The sequence below is a fragment of the Nilaparvata lugens genome, chromosome 9, assembly GCF_014356525.2.
Source record: "Nilaparvata lugens isolate BPH chromosome 9, ASM1435652v1, whole genome shotgun sequence".
Classification (NCBI taxonomy): Eukaryota; Metazoa; Arthropoda; class Insecta; order Hemiptera; family Delphacidae; genus Nilaparvata; species Nilaparvata lugens.
In genome coordinates, this window is record NC_052512.1 from 40624686 (window position 1) to 40639924 (window position 15239).

A 15239-nucleotide genomic window follows, 5' to 3' on the forward strand; every position below is an offset into this window, starting at 1 on the left:
AGTCTGATTTCAGTTTCGATTTCTGATATCTGTTGTTGTATTTTAAAGTAAAATAAAATTCATATTCCACTCAAACAAATAATTTAATTTAACATAAGTACAATTATTTAATATTTTAATAATGATACATTCGATGGAATGGCAATGAGTGATATCCTAGTCATATTCTTCTTTTTCATACCCACCTCACACATTCTCATCTTTTTCCCTCTTTTCTCTTCTGAAGTATACCACTGGTCTCTTTCTCTCTCTATCTCCATTTACTGAATCATTCTCTCTACTCAGACTTTTTTCTCTCTCAATCAGCCACTTTAAGGCTGTGCAAAAGCTAAAAATAAACTTTCTACTGGTGATATTTTTCAAAGTTTTTTGATTTGCTATCAAGCTATCAAAATGAAAAGTTTTCTCAGAAAAACTCTTCTTTCCGATCATTACTTTTTGAGATATGAGCGCCTAAAGTTCAAATTTTTGGGACAGAGCATTTGAAATTCGGTATGAGATAAATCCATGTGATTTAGAGGATAGATTCTTCATGATATTGTTGATCTAGTAAAACAAAAATCTTCTGAAAATATCAATTTCTAAGATAGTTATTCAATTTACTAAAAATAACAAAAAATAGCTCAACAATATTTTTTGTTATTTTTAGTAAATTGATTAACTATCTTAGAAATTGATATTCTCAGAAAATTCTTGCTTTTCTAGATCAACAATACCATGAAGAATCTATCCTCTAAATCGCATGGATTTATCTCATACCGAATTTTAAATGTTCTGTCCCAAAAATTTAAACTTTAGGCGCTCATATCTCAAAAAGTAATGATCGGAAAGGAACGTTTTTCTGAGAAAACTTTTTCATTTTGATAGCTTGATGATATACAAATCGAAAAACTTTGAAAAATATCACCAGTAGAAAGTTTTTTTAGCCTTTGCACAGCCTCAATCTCTGTTTATAACTCACCATTATTTTTCCTCTCCCTCCCTCACTCGCTCTCTCTCTCTCTACCCACCCAAATTGCTCTATCCCTGTCAAGCTAAGTTCTGTTAGCCTACCACTTTCCCTCTTTCAATTCACTTTTTCTTGTTCTTTTATTCTGTATTTCCTGAACAATCCTTCCACAAGATATTACAAAAACATGTATCATTATTTCAAGAAATTCTCTCCTAACCTTGAAACTACTCCTACATTCTGATCTTTTTCTCGATACATGTTTCATCTGCTTCTTATCAGCATCAACGTGTGATATCTCTCTCTCTCTCCCTTTTATCTGTTTATCTTCAGCTCCATTTGAACCCTTCATCCTCTTTCTTTTTTTTCTCTCTCTCTGAGACTCTTCTTCATTTTCCTCCCTTATCCTCCGCATTTTTCCACCTTCCACTTCTTTCTTTTCCATGTTTTCTACTGCTTCTTCTTGCTCCAACCTATCAGTCAATTATACATTTCTCTCTTTTCTCTCATCCACCCTTCTGCATTATCACCCACTATTCTATCCCACCCACTTCTCTCCATCTTCCATCTTCCCTACTCCACTCCTTTTCTCCTTTACTCTCTCCTCAATCCTCCCCTTCTTTCTCTACAACTTCATCTTCATTTTTCACCTCTCCTTCCGCCTCTACCCCCTCCACAACCTCATCTACATCCTTTCCTTTCCCCTCATCCTCCTCCTTTCCCTCCTCATAATTGATCACATCTGTCTCCTTCTCTCTCTCCTCCTCTCCGCCATCCGCCATTTTCTGCATGCTCAATTCTGCCTTCTTACTCCATTCACTTCCACTCTTCTTCAATTCTTTCTTGATTTTCCTGAAATCGTCAGCCTGCTCCTGTATGCGGGCCTGCCACTGTTTCCAGTTCTCTTTTGTGAACTTCCGTTGTGATCCTCCGGGCCGGATATTTCCTCCTTCTGTTGCTCCTCCAGCGTTCTGTTGGGCCAATTCGGCCGTGGCCACAGTTTGATTGATCCAACTTGTCCATTTTTCTGCCACATCAGCAACTTCAACCGCCCAGCGCGACCATTCGGCCATATTTTTCAGATTCAACGGACTTGTTGAATTGGGTCGGTCAAACAGACCGGGCGCTTTCCTTGGTGGTTTTTCACGACTTCTGGCTTCAGCCACTTTCTCAGCAACAGTCTGGGAGCTCAACTGGCGTACATTGTAGATGCTTCCATCCTCTCTGGTGATCTGATAGACAAAGCTCTTCTTCCTGAGTGCTGTGGGGGGTATGAGGGGCGGAAGAGGAGGCTTCACCATACTCTCAGTCTCTGAAAGTATGTTCATTATCATGTCAGACAATTTGTCAACCGTTTCTTTATCGGCCAGCTGATCTTCCAAAACTTCTTTGATGTCATCAACTTGCAGCTGATCTCCTTGATCGACCTGCAGGGAAGTGAGGAAGATGAAATCAATCACTGGTTATTAACAAGAATTTTTTTTTATCATTCATCAAAACATCAATGTTTAATCTTGTGTTTAGAGATACATAAATGTACAGTCTGGGTCCTGTAGCCTATTGCCTATTGGTGGAGGGCCACTAGACTACAATACTACCCCTTCAAAAACATCCAACATTCTCGAAAATGTATCTTTTCATGAGCAACTGATGCTCTTTTGTATCTTATCAAAAGCAACGTGTTGCATTCGAAAAGATACACAAGGAGCTTCAGTGTATCTTTCCATAAGCAATTGATGCTCTTTTGTATCTTCTCAAAAGCAATGTGTTGCATTCGAAAAGATACACAAGGAGCTTCAATGTATCTTTCAATAAGCAACTGATGCTCTTCTGTATCTTCTCAAAAGGAACGTGTTTCATTCCAAAAGATACACAAGGAGCTTCAATGTATCTTTCCATAAGCAACAGATGCTCTTTTGTATCTTCTCAAAAGCAATGTGTTGCATTCAAAAAGATACACAAGGAGCTTCAATGTATCTTTCAATGAGCAACTGATGCTCTTTTGTATCTTATCAAAAGCAACGTGTTGCATTCGAAAAGATACACAAGGAGCTTCAATGTATCTTTCCATGAGCAACTAATGTTCTTTTGTATCTTCTCAAAAGCAACATGTTGCATTCGAAAAGATACACAAGGAGCTTCAATGTATCTTTCCATAAGCAACTGATGCTCTTTTGTATTTTCTCAAAAGAAACAAGAGGCTTCAATGTATCTTTCCATAAGCAACTGATGATCTTTTGTATCTTCTCAAAAGAAACAAAAGGCTTCAATGTATCTTTCCATAAGCAGCAGATGCTCTTCTGTATCTTCTCAAAAGAAACGTGTTGCATTCGAAAAGATACACAAGGAGCGGAGCTTTTTGGAGGCGAAGCTACAAGACGAGTACGGTACATAGTGTAGTATAAACATCATACTTGAAAGTTTGAAAAATGTTGTGGGGAAAATAAAAAAATATAATGCTGAATGTTTACTCTAATTTCTTATTTTTCATTCTAAAGTCATCAATAATTCATATAATTTTGAATAATCAAAAGTTTTTATGGAAATACTTGAAGCTATCACGGTCAAACACACTTAAAAAAATATTATTTATGATGAGATACACTTTTTGATTGCTACAACAAATGATATTGTATTAATTGAAGAGACTTTAGATATTGTAAAAAATCGACTTTAGTTATTGAATATCATCATAGAGAAACAATAGCTTAAGTAGATATCCCATGGTATAGGGCGTTTATGTCGCAACTTTTACTGTTATCTCAAGCCGATTACTGTCTATTATTGTCGATTTTTACTGTTTTGCTGGGGTAAGAGTGTACGAACGGCACAATATGAGAGACTACCAGCGTCATAAAGCTTCACAGGAAAGAACTACGTCGACTATCAGCTTGAGATAACAGTAAAAGTTGCGACATAAACACCCTATACCATGGGATATCTACTTACGCTATTGTTTCTCTATGATATCATGGTGTAACCCAAACACTGAAACGGTTTGCTAGATATAGCAATAAATTAAAGGTTGTGAAAGCCTTAAGTAAATTTTCTTTGAATAAGTTAATGATCAATATATCACTACAATTTGACTACCGTATCACATCCACTATCAACTTACTAGTTAGAGAAGTCATACAATAATATTATACACAAGGAGCTTCAATGCATTTAATAAGCAACTGATGCTCCTTTGTATCTTCTCAAAAGCAACGTGTTGCATTCGAAAAGATACACAAGGAGCTACCATATAATATTATTATGATTAGGGAACAATAACAGTCCTATAGTGAGGTCCACGTTATAATGGCAGTGGATAAAGATAGAAGAATAGCGATGCCGATTCTCTGCATTAATTAATTATATTTCTACACTGTCAAAAACATAATTGTCATCGTTGTGGACCTAGAAAAGGATAGTACCACCGGCTTTGTCGAATATTAGACAAGGATAGCAATTCCAAAGTTGAACAAATACTGTCATTATAACGTGGACCGCACTATAGTAGAAAGTTTTTTTTTAGCCTTTGCACAGCCTTAATAGTAAAAAAGTTCAACAAACCTCTTCTTGTTCTTCTTCCACTGCCACCTCTTCGGCTTCACCCTCTTCTCCTTCTCCTTCTCCCTCTTCCACAGCAGCCTCAGCATCACCTGCTCCTTCTTCCTCCTCTTTGGCCGTTTCTTCCTCTGCTACAGCTTCTTCTTCGACTTTTTCCTCTTCTTCCTCCACCTTCTGTTTACTACTCTCTTTAGATGGCGTTTTCGTTGACGCCTTAGAAGAGGCTTTGGATGGTGCCTTCGAACTCTCTTTCGAAGCTGTTTTCGAAGATTTTTGACTACTGGCTGGAGATTTTTTCGGTTTCTCTTCTTCTTCCACCTCCTCCGCCACCTCTTCTTCTTCCGCCTTTTCTTCTTTCTTCTTCTTTTTCTCCTTCTTATCACCATCCTCTCCCTCCCCTTGTAGTTTTGCTTCAATCGATTTATCAGCTGTATCTTTTGATTGAGCCTCTTTCATAATCGAATCCAACCAGATCGCTATTCTATCAGCTATAAACACCATCAGTTTTTGGAGTCTAGTGTCTGCTTTTCGAAGAGTCACCTGAAAAATATTGGAAAGTTTTCATGTAGAATTAAAAAATAGTTTAGAACCTGATGTAGGATAATGGGTCATATGAATAAAACCAGAGCAAATGCTCATGAGCAAGAGCATGGAGCATAAGGTTTTGCTCATGAGCTAAAGGTAGAAGCAAAAGCATTTTTGCTCATTTTTATATGAATAAGCTTTACCTTAACTACTACCTTATGCTCCTGAACTCTGGAGCAAATGCTCACGTATTTTAAAGATTTTTCATCAGCTGATTCGCTTTTGTAGCCTTACTTTGTTTTTATAGCTCACGGAAGCGCTAAATATGCAAGTAGGGGGCACCGCTTGTGTTTGTGTCGTCTGCTTTGTTTTTTCTATTTATGAATACTTTTAGGTTAGTTGAGTTTAAAATTTTGAAATAATAGCGTGAAAAAATGTTATCTCTATAATAATCTTCAGCATATTCTTTTAATATCAATAGCCTTCTTATAATCGTCTACACTCTCATCTTCTTAAATGCCTATTTCCTATTTTGTTATGGCTATCTTTATATCAGGTAAGCTATCTTTTGTAACAATAATGGTGATATATCATGGTTGAATCTAAAAAGAGTTTTATAGTTCTCAACTATTGGTTGTGATCGTATCTGGTATAGTTTCCTCTTCCTCATACGAATTAGTTGAGCCATTGTACTATGAGCAAAAGGTGATAAGCTGCTCTAGACTAGACTCACCTTTTTTGAAGCATTTGCTTCAAAAGTTCAGCAAATGCTCTAGTTTATTCATACAATTTTGAGTATAAGCTTTTACTTTTGAGCAAATGCTCAAACTATTTTTTTTGATGAGCATGAGCAAAAGGTTTTGCTCACGTTTATTCATAGAAAATGAAGCAAATGCTCCATATTTTAGAAGTATAAGCAAATGCTCAACTTTATTCATATGTCCCAATAACTATCCTATCGATTATTATCTGGTATGATTATTATTCATAACTAGCTGGCCCGGCGAACTTCGCACCGCCAAATAGTTAATGCATCTCATGACAAACTTCAGCTGGATGCACACCTGAGGAGGCGCGATGCGGCATTTTGCATCCAGGTGCTTCTTGCTAAAATTGGTTTGAATGAAACAACTCACACACACTGAATCGTCGAACGGTGTGATTTTATTTCAATTTCAATACACATCTCATTAAATACAAAATTCATATATATTTTTAATCCCTCTAGCTTTAAGCTATTTGAGGAATATTTAAAAAAAATACTAAAAACATTTACTATGTTGCAATAACTTACATAATAAACAAATATAAATATATAATATTAAATGAATGTTATTAACAAAGCAAATTGGAAATTCATAAATAATTACTTATAATAAAATGTAAAACCTTCCCATATAACTATTAAATGATCGCTAGTCTGAGAAACTATTGTGAGCTTGCATTCTTACTGTAAATCCAACCATATGTCATATGTTAATCATCAATTATTGCAATGAAAAATAATTTCAATTTTGTCCGAACTTCACCCCTTCTTTGTAAATTTCGCAATTCCAGAGGCAATGAGTTCAGAAGATATGGTATTCTGCACTCTGGAGTTCTTTTACCATAATTATTGTTGAATCTCTGTGGTCTAAATACTCTGTTTCTCAATTCATAGTTTATTTCATTTATTTCTCCAAATTGGCTTATGAAATAATTCCTTGTCAAATCAGTGTAATTGGCTAGGGCCCCCATGGACATAATTCTCAATAGCTGGCGATCAATACCATTAAAAAGAGTTCTTATTATCCTTTTTACAATATTTTGTAATGGCTGTTTTATATATTTCGGAGCTAAACTGTATATTGAGATACCATAGTACAGAGTACTCTGTATCATTGAATAGTAAATAATTCTTTTAGTGCCAACCGGAAAATAGCTACTTATTCTAGAACACTTATAAAGTGCTGCTCTCATTATGTTTTTTAGTGAATCGTTGTGTGATTTGAATCTCATATCAGAATCGAAAGTTATTCCTAGGTGTTTTATACTTTTACTGTAATCAAGTTTTTGGCAATTGCAATCATTCATTCTTTGGTTTATCAGGCATACTGTTTCATGGCAAGTCAATTTAACAACTTCTCTTTCATCAACATTAATTCTTTGATTCTTAAACACTATGGCCTTTGTCTTTTAGGCATTAATTTTTATACTGTTATTAAAGAAGTACTTAGTTGCCAAATCAAGATCCTGTTGTATGAGTCTCAAACCAGTTTCCAAGTCTTTGTGTATTACATAGAATATATTGTCATCAACATATTGCAGAATTTTACTTTTAAAATTTAAACTAGCAAAATCATTCACATAATGAATAGGGTAGGTGACAAGATACTGCCTTGAACTAATCCACATGTCTGCTCATAGCTGCTACTAATATAGCTACCTATACCTGCATGCAAAGTTTTATCCATGAAATAATTCTCTAATAATCTTCGTAATTTACCCCCAATACCTATTTCACTTAATTTGCGAAGCATGATTTGATAATTCACAAGGTCAAATGCCATAGTCAAATCAGTTGCCACTGCCATTACAAACATATTATCATTCAGAGATCTATTAATGTCACCTGTCATAGTTTCTAATAAATCAATAGTTGATTTTCCGGGAATGAAGCCATGTTGAGCCTTGTTTATTATACTATGTCTGGATAGATACTGTTGCAATTGCATTCCTATGAAGTGTTCCAGAATTTTCATAACAACTGATATCGATCCTACTGGTCTGTAACACCCCACATTTTTCTTTCATCCTTTTTTAAAGATGGGTCTAAGATGAGTTACTTTCATTGGTTGTGGTATATTACCAGTTTCAACAATTCTGTTAATCAAATGAATCAATATTAGTCTCAGGTAAAATATATTGCTTATTACATCTCGTGGTCTAATCCTATCTGGTCCTGAGGATGACTAACTATTCAGTTTATTGATAGCTAAATACAGAGAATGCAAATTCATGTTCTTGAAGTTCATGCTTAATTTATTGCCTATTGAATGATTTCCCTCTTTTAAATGCTGAGATAAGTCAAAGTGTTGCCCATTCATCCCATCATTAACCTCTTCAATTGTCAATTTAAATTTTTCCTTAAATTTCTCGGTTAAGTCATGCATATGATTTTCTTCAGTTACTTTGAAATTATTTTTGATTGATTCCATTATGGTTGGTCTACGTTTTTTATTGATAAATTGATTAATAGTTTCCCAAGTCTTTTTTGTATTATTAAAATTATCGGAAAATAATCTATGATAATAAAGTCTCTTCTCCAAGCGAATTTTATTTGTCAGGTCATTTCTAATGGCCTTGAATTGGTTTCTTAGTTCTAAATCATGTTTGTCCTTTTTAAGCCGCAAAGGCAAACATGTGCGGTTTTTTGTATCTATTAGTTGCTTGATAGTATTATTAATCCAGGGATTCCTATCTTGTTTATTGTTGACTTTTATCCTTATTGTACTATTATCATAAATGAATTCAAATTTCTTAACAATTTCATTGTAGATATCTGATGGGTCTCTAAGATCTAGGATAGGCCACCAGTTTTCATTTCTAATTAATTCATTAACTTTTTTTGTATTGATAACACTCTTATAACCATTATCTATTTGTCTATCTGAGGATTTATTCATACTGATCTTTACCCCTGTCCAATAATGGTCGGAGATTTTGTTCTCAACAATGAAAGAAGTATATTGATAAGGCAATCTCCATAAAATCAACACTTAGTATCACCAAGCCGCGCCTCCTCAGGTGTGCTTAGCCTTAGCTTAATCTGATGTACTATATTTTTATGAAAATTATTATCCAACAATCAGTATTTAAATTTATATCTCAATATGGACTCCCTTTGTGCTTGGTTCGTTGTGCAGCAGTTTGTATTTTTAGATATAGTTGAATGCAGCTTGCTGGGAAATTGAATGGTATATCTCCTTGCTGCTGATTTTCCCGTGCATATTCTAAATTTACAGCATTTCGAGTTCGTACCGCGGCATTATTATTAAAATTTTGTGAATCAGTGGAAAGAAAATAGACAAGTAGTTCTGTGAACAGAGCAAAGCGAGAAAGAGATAGCGATATCCGCTTTGTTGAATGATAGACGAGGATAACAATATCATTGCTAAACAAACACTGCCATTATAACGTGGACCTCACTATAGGCTGAGGCTCAACTCATACTTACGCGACTCAGGTCGAGAAGAGACTCGACTCTAGTCGACAAGAGACTCGACTCCAGTCGAGAAGAGACTCGACTATAGTCGAGAACATACTCGACTCTAGTCGAGAGCATGTGTTTCCTAATGGTGACACTCAGACTAGTCGATTCTAGTCTCCGCTAGTCTCCGTGACGTCACCATTTGAAAACATATGCTCTCGACTAGAGTCGAGTCTCTTCTCGACTGGAGTCAAGTCTCTTCTCGACTAGAGTCGAGTCTCTTCTCGACATGAGTCGCGTAAGTGTGAGTTTAGCCTTAGAGTATTAGGCCACTCCTGGCTCAGTAATGGGAATCCTTACCATATCCAAAAACCACAATGTTGATCATCATTAACCTTCCGGCAGTCGCGCTGTTGTAAAAAGTACAACAGTGTCATTTTTTGTAATTTTTTGCTGCACAAAACTATTGAATGGGGTGGTGTCAGTGAATGAATCACCTATGCATTCCAAAACTTTCCCCCCATCACTCCACTGAGTTGCAGTATCAACCGAGCAATGCAATGGTTCAGTCTTTAGGTGCCATTTAGTCGCGACTGTGCATAAGATAGGGAAAGACTGTATACGGGGACTGTAAACGAACCAATAACATAAAATTGATGGCTTGTACCTTATTGGGCTATAAAATGGTAATCATTCAAATGTTCATAGGCGTAAAATAATCCAAGAAGATGGGAAAAGTATTTATACAATCAATTAATATGTTTTGACAGTAAACAGAGTACATAACACTTGGAAAATTGGATGTTGTACAAAATACAACACGCGACTACTTGTGTGACCGAGTAGGGCGCGACTACCGGAAGGTTAAGCCGTGTCCATACTGAACAAATGTTCGACAAACATGTTTGTTGAAACAGTTTGGGCAAATTTTATTATGTTTGACAAACAATGTTTGCCTGTGGTCAGTGTAGACGCGTCACCAAACAAAATATTTGTAAGTGGGGAGAACAGGTTTAAAGTTTCACAGAAAACACTGAAAATGTTTGGGAAATCAGTAATTTTTACTTTCCTTGCCCTATTACCATAGGTAAGGAAAGTATTGCTTTCCGAAAAAAATTAAAGTAGCCGATAGTTCATGTAATTCTTTCCCGTGGAGCTGTGTGACACTGGTAGTCTCTCATATTGTGCCGTTCATACACTCTCACCCCAACAAAACAGTAAAATTCGACAATAATCAGCAGTAATCGGCTCGAGATAACAGTAAAAGTTGCGACATAAACGCCCTATACCATGAGATATCTACTTACGCTATTGTTTCTATATGGAATAGTAGACTTGAGATGCGCGTGTACACTAGCGTCAGGTGATTAATTTTCATAACGGCAAGGAAAGTTGTGTGAGTGCGCCACACCAGATTTTTTTGTTTGACAAACAATGATTGTCCAAACTTTTTAAAATGGTTGCCCTGAGCTCCTCAACAAACATGTATGTCGAGACTAAAACAATATTCACCTTCTCTCCAGTGATGTCGGCGAAATGCTTCAGAATGACTTGTGGCAGTTGATAGAGCCTTCTTGATAGAGTTGATAGATAGAGATTTTATCAATGACTATTTCGGGTATAACTTTAATCAAAATCGTTGGAGCCGTTTCCGAGAAACCGCGAAAAACCCGGTTTTTGACAACATTTTCGCCATTTTAGCCGCCATCTTGAATCGCATTTGATCGAAATTGTTCGTGTCTCATACTTATATTGTAAGGACCTTACGTTCCAAATTTCAAGTCATTCCGTTAATTGGGAGATGAGATATCGTGTACACACACACACACACACACACACACACATACAGACCAATACCCAAAAACCACTTTTTTGGACTCAGGGGACCTTGAAACGTATAGAAATTGGGGTACCTTAATTTTTTCCGGAAACCAATACTTTCCTTACGGTACCTATGGTAATAGGGCAAGGAAAGTAAAACTAAATACAATACTAAACGGGTGTTTCTAAACTTCCTACTAAAAAAAGACAATCAAAACTGAAACTGCGACAACAGTCGTATAGGAATGTGTGAAATAGTCGAATTATACATGAAATGAAAGATAATTTAATGTTCTACAAGCTCGTAATTAGCACATGCTTGTTCCATTAATTGTTGAGAAGTTATAAGAGTTGAAAGAGCGAAAAAATGAAAGAAAAACTGGTTTTTCGAAAATGCATCACTTTAGAACATAAATATCTCGAAGAGTATCGGATCTATCGAAAACCTCTACAAAACAAAACTTGTAGGAAATTTATTAAGCTTCATTTTTATGTAGTTGAATATGTCAATATAACCATAGCCACCTCTAATACAAGGCCGCGGCCTATGATATTGCAACGTTGCAGTGTAGGCCTAGAATCTAATACATGATCGGTGAAAAAGATTTTTAAAAATACCAGCTGATCTTTTTCACCAATCATGTATTAAATTCTAGGCCTACACTGCGACGTTGCAATATCGTAGGCCGCGGCATTGTATTAGGCCCTTGTTATACGGACAGAAAAAACGCGACAGATAAAACGCCAACGATGAACTAACAATTCAGTGCTGTTATACGAGCAGCAATAACGTCGCGTCGTCGACGCCAGGGAGCTGTTATACGAGCAGCAAAAACGCCGCGGCAGGCTCCGAGGGAGCCAATAGGGAGAAGTGTACGCCCGGAGGAGTATGGTGGGGGAGGAAGTACGGATCTGCCGCGTAAAAGCTGCCCGTATAACAGTACTCGCGTCATTTCTATCGCGTTTTTTCTGCCAATTTTTACCGGTCCGGTCGCGTTGTCGACGCTGACGCCGGGTTTACAGGGTCCGACGCGACAGATAAAACGTTCGTATAACTTGCACACAGTGACGTCCATTGCTCGGTAGGCTTGGCGTCTACGTGGCGAAAAATCTGTCGCGTTTTTTCTGTCCGTATAACATGGGCCTTAGAGGTGGCTATGATTTAACGCATGTTCCAAGATATAAGCATGTAAGTAATATGTGGAAAATGCAACTCCCAAACCACCCTCATCCCTTCAGCACACATGATGTAGGGGTTGGGATTTTTGATATGCTCACCTCCAAACTAGTCTCAACAAAGCTGCAAAGTCAAAAATTGTGTTCCAAACATTCCCTTCAAATTACATTGTCAACTAATCTATTGTTGCTGAACAGGAAATTTTACTCTCAACACTAAAACTGCTGCAGTGCTGGTAGGGAAATTCGTAAAATAGTGTAAATATACATCAAATTGAAGATAATTCGATGCTCTATCAGCTTATAATCAGCGCGGGTTTTTTTCATCAATCGTTCAAAAATTATAAGACCGAAAATATGAAAAAAATTGGAGGCAGAAGTGTTTTTCAAAAAAATGTCTCACCTTCAAGAGCGGATATCTCAGAAACTATGAGAGTTTTTTCATCAATCGTTCAAAAATTATAAGGCCGAAAATATGAAAAAAATTGGAGGCAGAAGTGTTTTTCAAAAAATGTCTCACCTTCAAGAGCGGATATCTCAGGAAATATGAGAGATCTGGAAATAATGTAGAGGACAAAACTTGTTGGAAATTTTGTAAGCTTCATTTTTGCACAGAAGACAAATGTTCATAGGATGCATAGTTTCCGAGATATATGCGAAAAATGAGAAAATGGTACTTTCAAACCACCCCCACCCCTTTAGCACAGTGGATAGGGGTGAGGACTTTTGATATGTTAATCCTCTAACTACCCTTAAAAGAGCTGTGGAGTTGAAAATTTTGTTCCAAACTTTTCCCTCTATACCTTTATTTGAGCATTCGTTGCCTGGACTAGAGGAGTCACAATATATAAAAGTTAGGCTGGGCCCACACCGATTAGTCAAGACAAGACTATAAATAAGTTTGTGTAAAATAAGTTGAGACTTGGCCCTTCATCCGAAGAAATTACAGGGTTGCCAAATCGTGTAAAATTGCAACTTTCTCAAATTTCCAATTCAACGTCAGAATTGGATGTATAATATCATCCCCGATATCCTAGGAGCACTAGAAAAGTTTCAGGGTTGAAGGATTAAAAGGAAATTCAACTTTCATGATAAAATTGGAATTTATAGTATTTTGACATTATTATGATTTGAGTTAAGGAGGCAGTTGTGGGTTTCGACCTGTTGTCTCCAAAGAAATATTGTAAAATAAATAAATAAAACATCGCGAAGATTTGTTTTTCTTTTGAATATCACTTCTCTCAGAATCATGGGGCGTCGTAATGCGTAATAATTTTATATCAAATAAACGTGGACAATGTCTCCTTTCTATTGGTGTCTGGATCATTTTTATCCGACTTATGATTATTTTTTAATTAATGATTGATTATGTTCGTCAATGTCGAGACATTTCAAGCAGAAAACATGAAATTTTCGACATGCTAGAAACTTGTTTGTTTCAAAAGATAAGTAGGTGGTGAGAGCGAGAAAGTTACTCAGAAATAATTGAAATTAATTTTCCAATTATTATTGTCAAACGTTTAATCACAATACTTCACATTGTTGCTTATGACGCAACTGACACTGATTAGTCATTGCAATTAGACATATCTTCATAAGCAACTATGTGAATTATTGTGACTAAACGTGTCTGATCATGTCTTGTCTTGTCTTGACTAACTGGTGTGCGCCTAGCCTAAGGCTGGGAACACACAAATTAGTCAAGACAAGACTAGTCACGTTTAGTCACAATGTTTAACATTGTTGCTTATGACGCAGCACAAACTGATTAGTCATTGCAATAAGACATGTCTTCATAAGCAACTATGTAAAGTATTGTGACTAAACGTGTCTGATCATGTCTTGTCTTGACTGACTGATGTGTGCCTAGCCTAATCAGTGTGAGTTGAGTCATAAGCAACTATGTGAAGTATTGTGACTAAACGTGACTAGGTCTTGTCTTGACTAATCTGCGTGTGCCCAGCCTAGGCTAGGCGCACACCAGTTAGTCAAGGTAAGACAAGACATGATCAGACACGTTTAGTCACAATAATTCACATTGTTGCTTATGACGCAACTCACACTGATTATTAGTCATTGCAATCAGACTTGTCTTCATAAGCAACTATGTGAAGTGTTGTGTCTGATAATGTCTTGTCTTGACTGACTGATGTGTGCCTAGCCTAATCAGTGTGAGCTGCGTCATAAGCAACAATGTTGAGTATTGTGAGTAAACGTGACTAGTCTTGTCTTGACTAATCGGTGTGTGCTGTGTCATAAGCAACTATGTGAAGTATTGTGACTAAACGTGTCTGATAATGTCTTGTCTTGCCTTGACTAACTGGTGTGCGTCCAGCCTAAGGCTGGGAACACACAGATTAGTCAAGACAAGACTAGTCACGTTTAGTCACAATGTTTAACATTGTTGCTTATGACGCAGCACAAACTGATTAGTCATTGCAATAAGACATGTCTTCATAAGCAACTATGTAAAGTATTGTGACTAAACGTGTCTGATCATGACTCGACTAACTGGTGCGTGCCTAGCCAAATCAGTGTGAGTTGAGTCATAAGCAACAATGTTAAGTATTGTGACTAAACGTGACTAGTCTTGTCTTGACTAATCTGTGTGTGCCCAGCCTAGGCTAGGCGCACACCAGTTAGTCAAGGCAAGACAAGACAAGAATAGTCACGTTTAGTCACAATAATTCACATTGTTGCTTATGACGCAACACACACTGATTAGTCATTACAATTAGACATGTCTTCATAAGCAACTATGTGAAGTATTGTGTCTGATCATGTCTTGTCTTGTCTTGTCTTGACTAACTGGTGTGTCCCTAGCCTTAGTTGATGCAATTTTCATGTATAATACACGTCCCATAGATTTGCCTCTGTGCATTGAAACTAGGTACATATAGACAAGGTATGGTTCACGGGTTGATATTCCTAGGTACTTTAAAAAAACATACGATCCAGAGTAGCATATGACACCTAGATGGAGGAAGCTCCCTACAAAAAATTTGATGTTCGATGTTTTTGAAC

The 15239-nt window shown here is 36.6% G+C and overlaps 1 protein-coding gene across 1 annotated transcript; it reads right to left on the reverse strand.

Moving 5' to 3' along the window:
* Nucleotides 1-834: 834 nt before the first annotated feature.
* LOC120353151 (neurofilament medium polypeptide-like) lies at nt 835-10774 on the reverse strand. The gene is made up of 3 exons (XM_039435877.1): nt 10731-10774; nt 4508-5044; nt 835-2376 (listed from the first exon to the last, which is right to left on the reverse strand). The coding sequence occupies exons 2-3, from the start codon at nt 5003-5005 to the stop codon at nt 1555-1557; spliced, it is 1320 nt and encodes a 439-aa protein (XP_039291811.1). The 5' UTR covers nt 5006-5044; nt 10731-10774; the 3' UTR covers nt 835-1554.
* Between the last annotated feature and the right edge of the window lie 4465 nt (nt 10775-15239).

Excerpts from the sequence above, each read along its gene's own strand:
- LOC120353151 (XM_039435877.1), bottom strand. The coding sequence starts at position 5,005 with ATGGTGTTTATAGCTGATAGAATAGCGATCTGGTTGGATTCGATTATG. Across the intron at positions 2,377-4,507 it reads TGGAAGAAGAACAAGAAGAG|GTCGATCAAGGAGATCAGCT; the intron begins GTTTGTTGAACT and ends ACTTCCCTGCAG.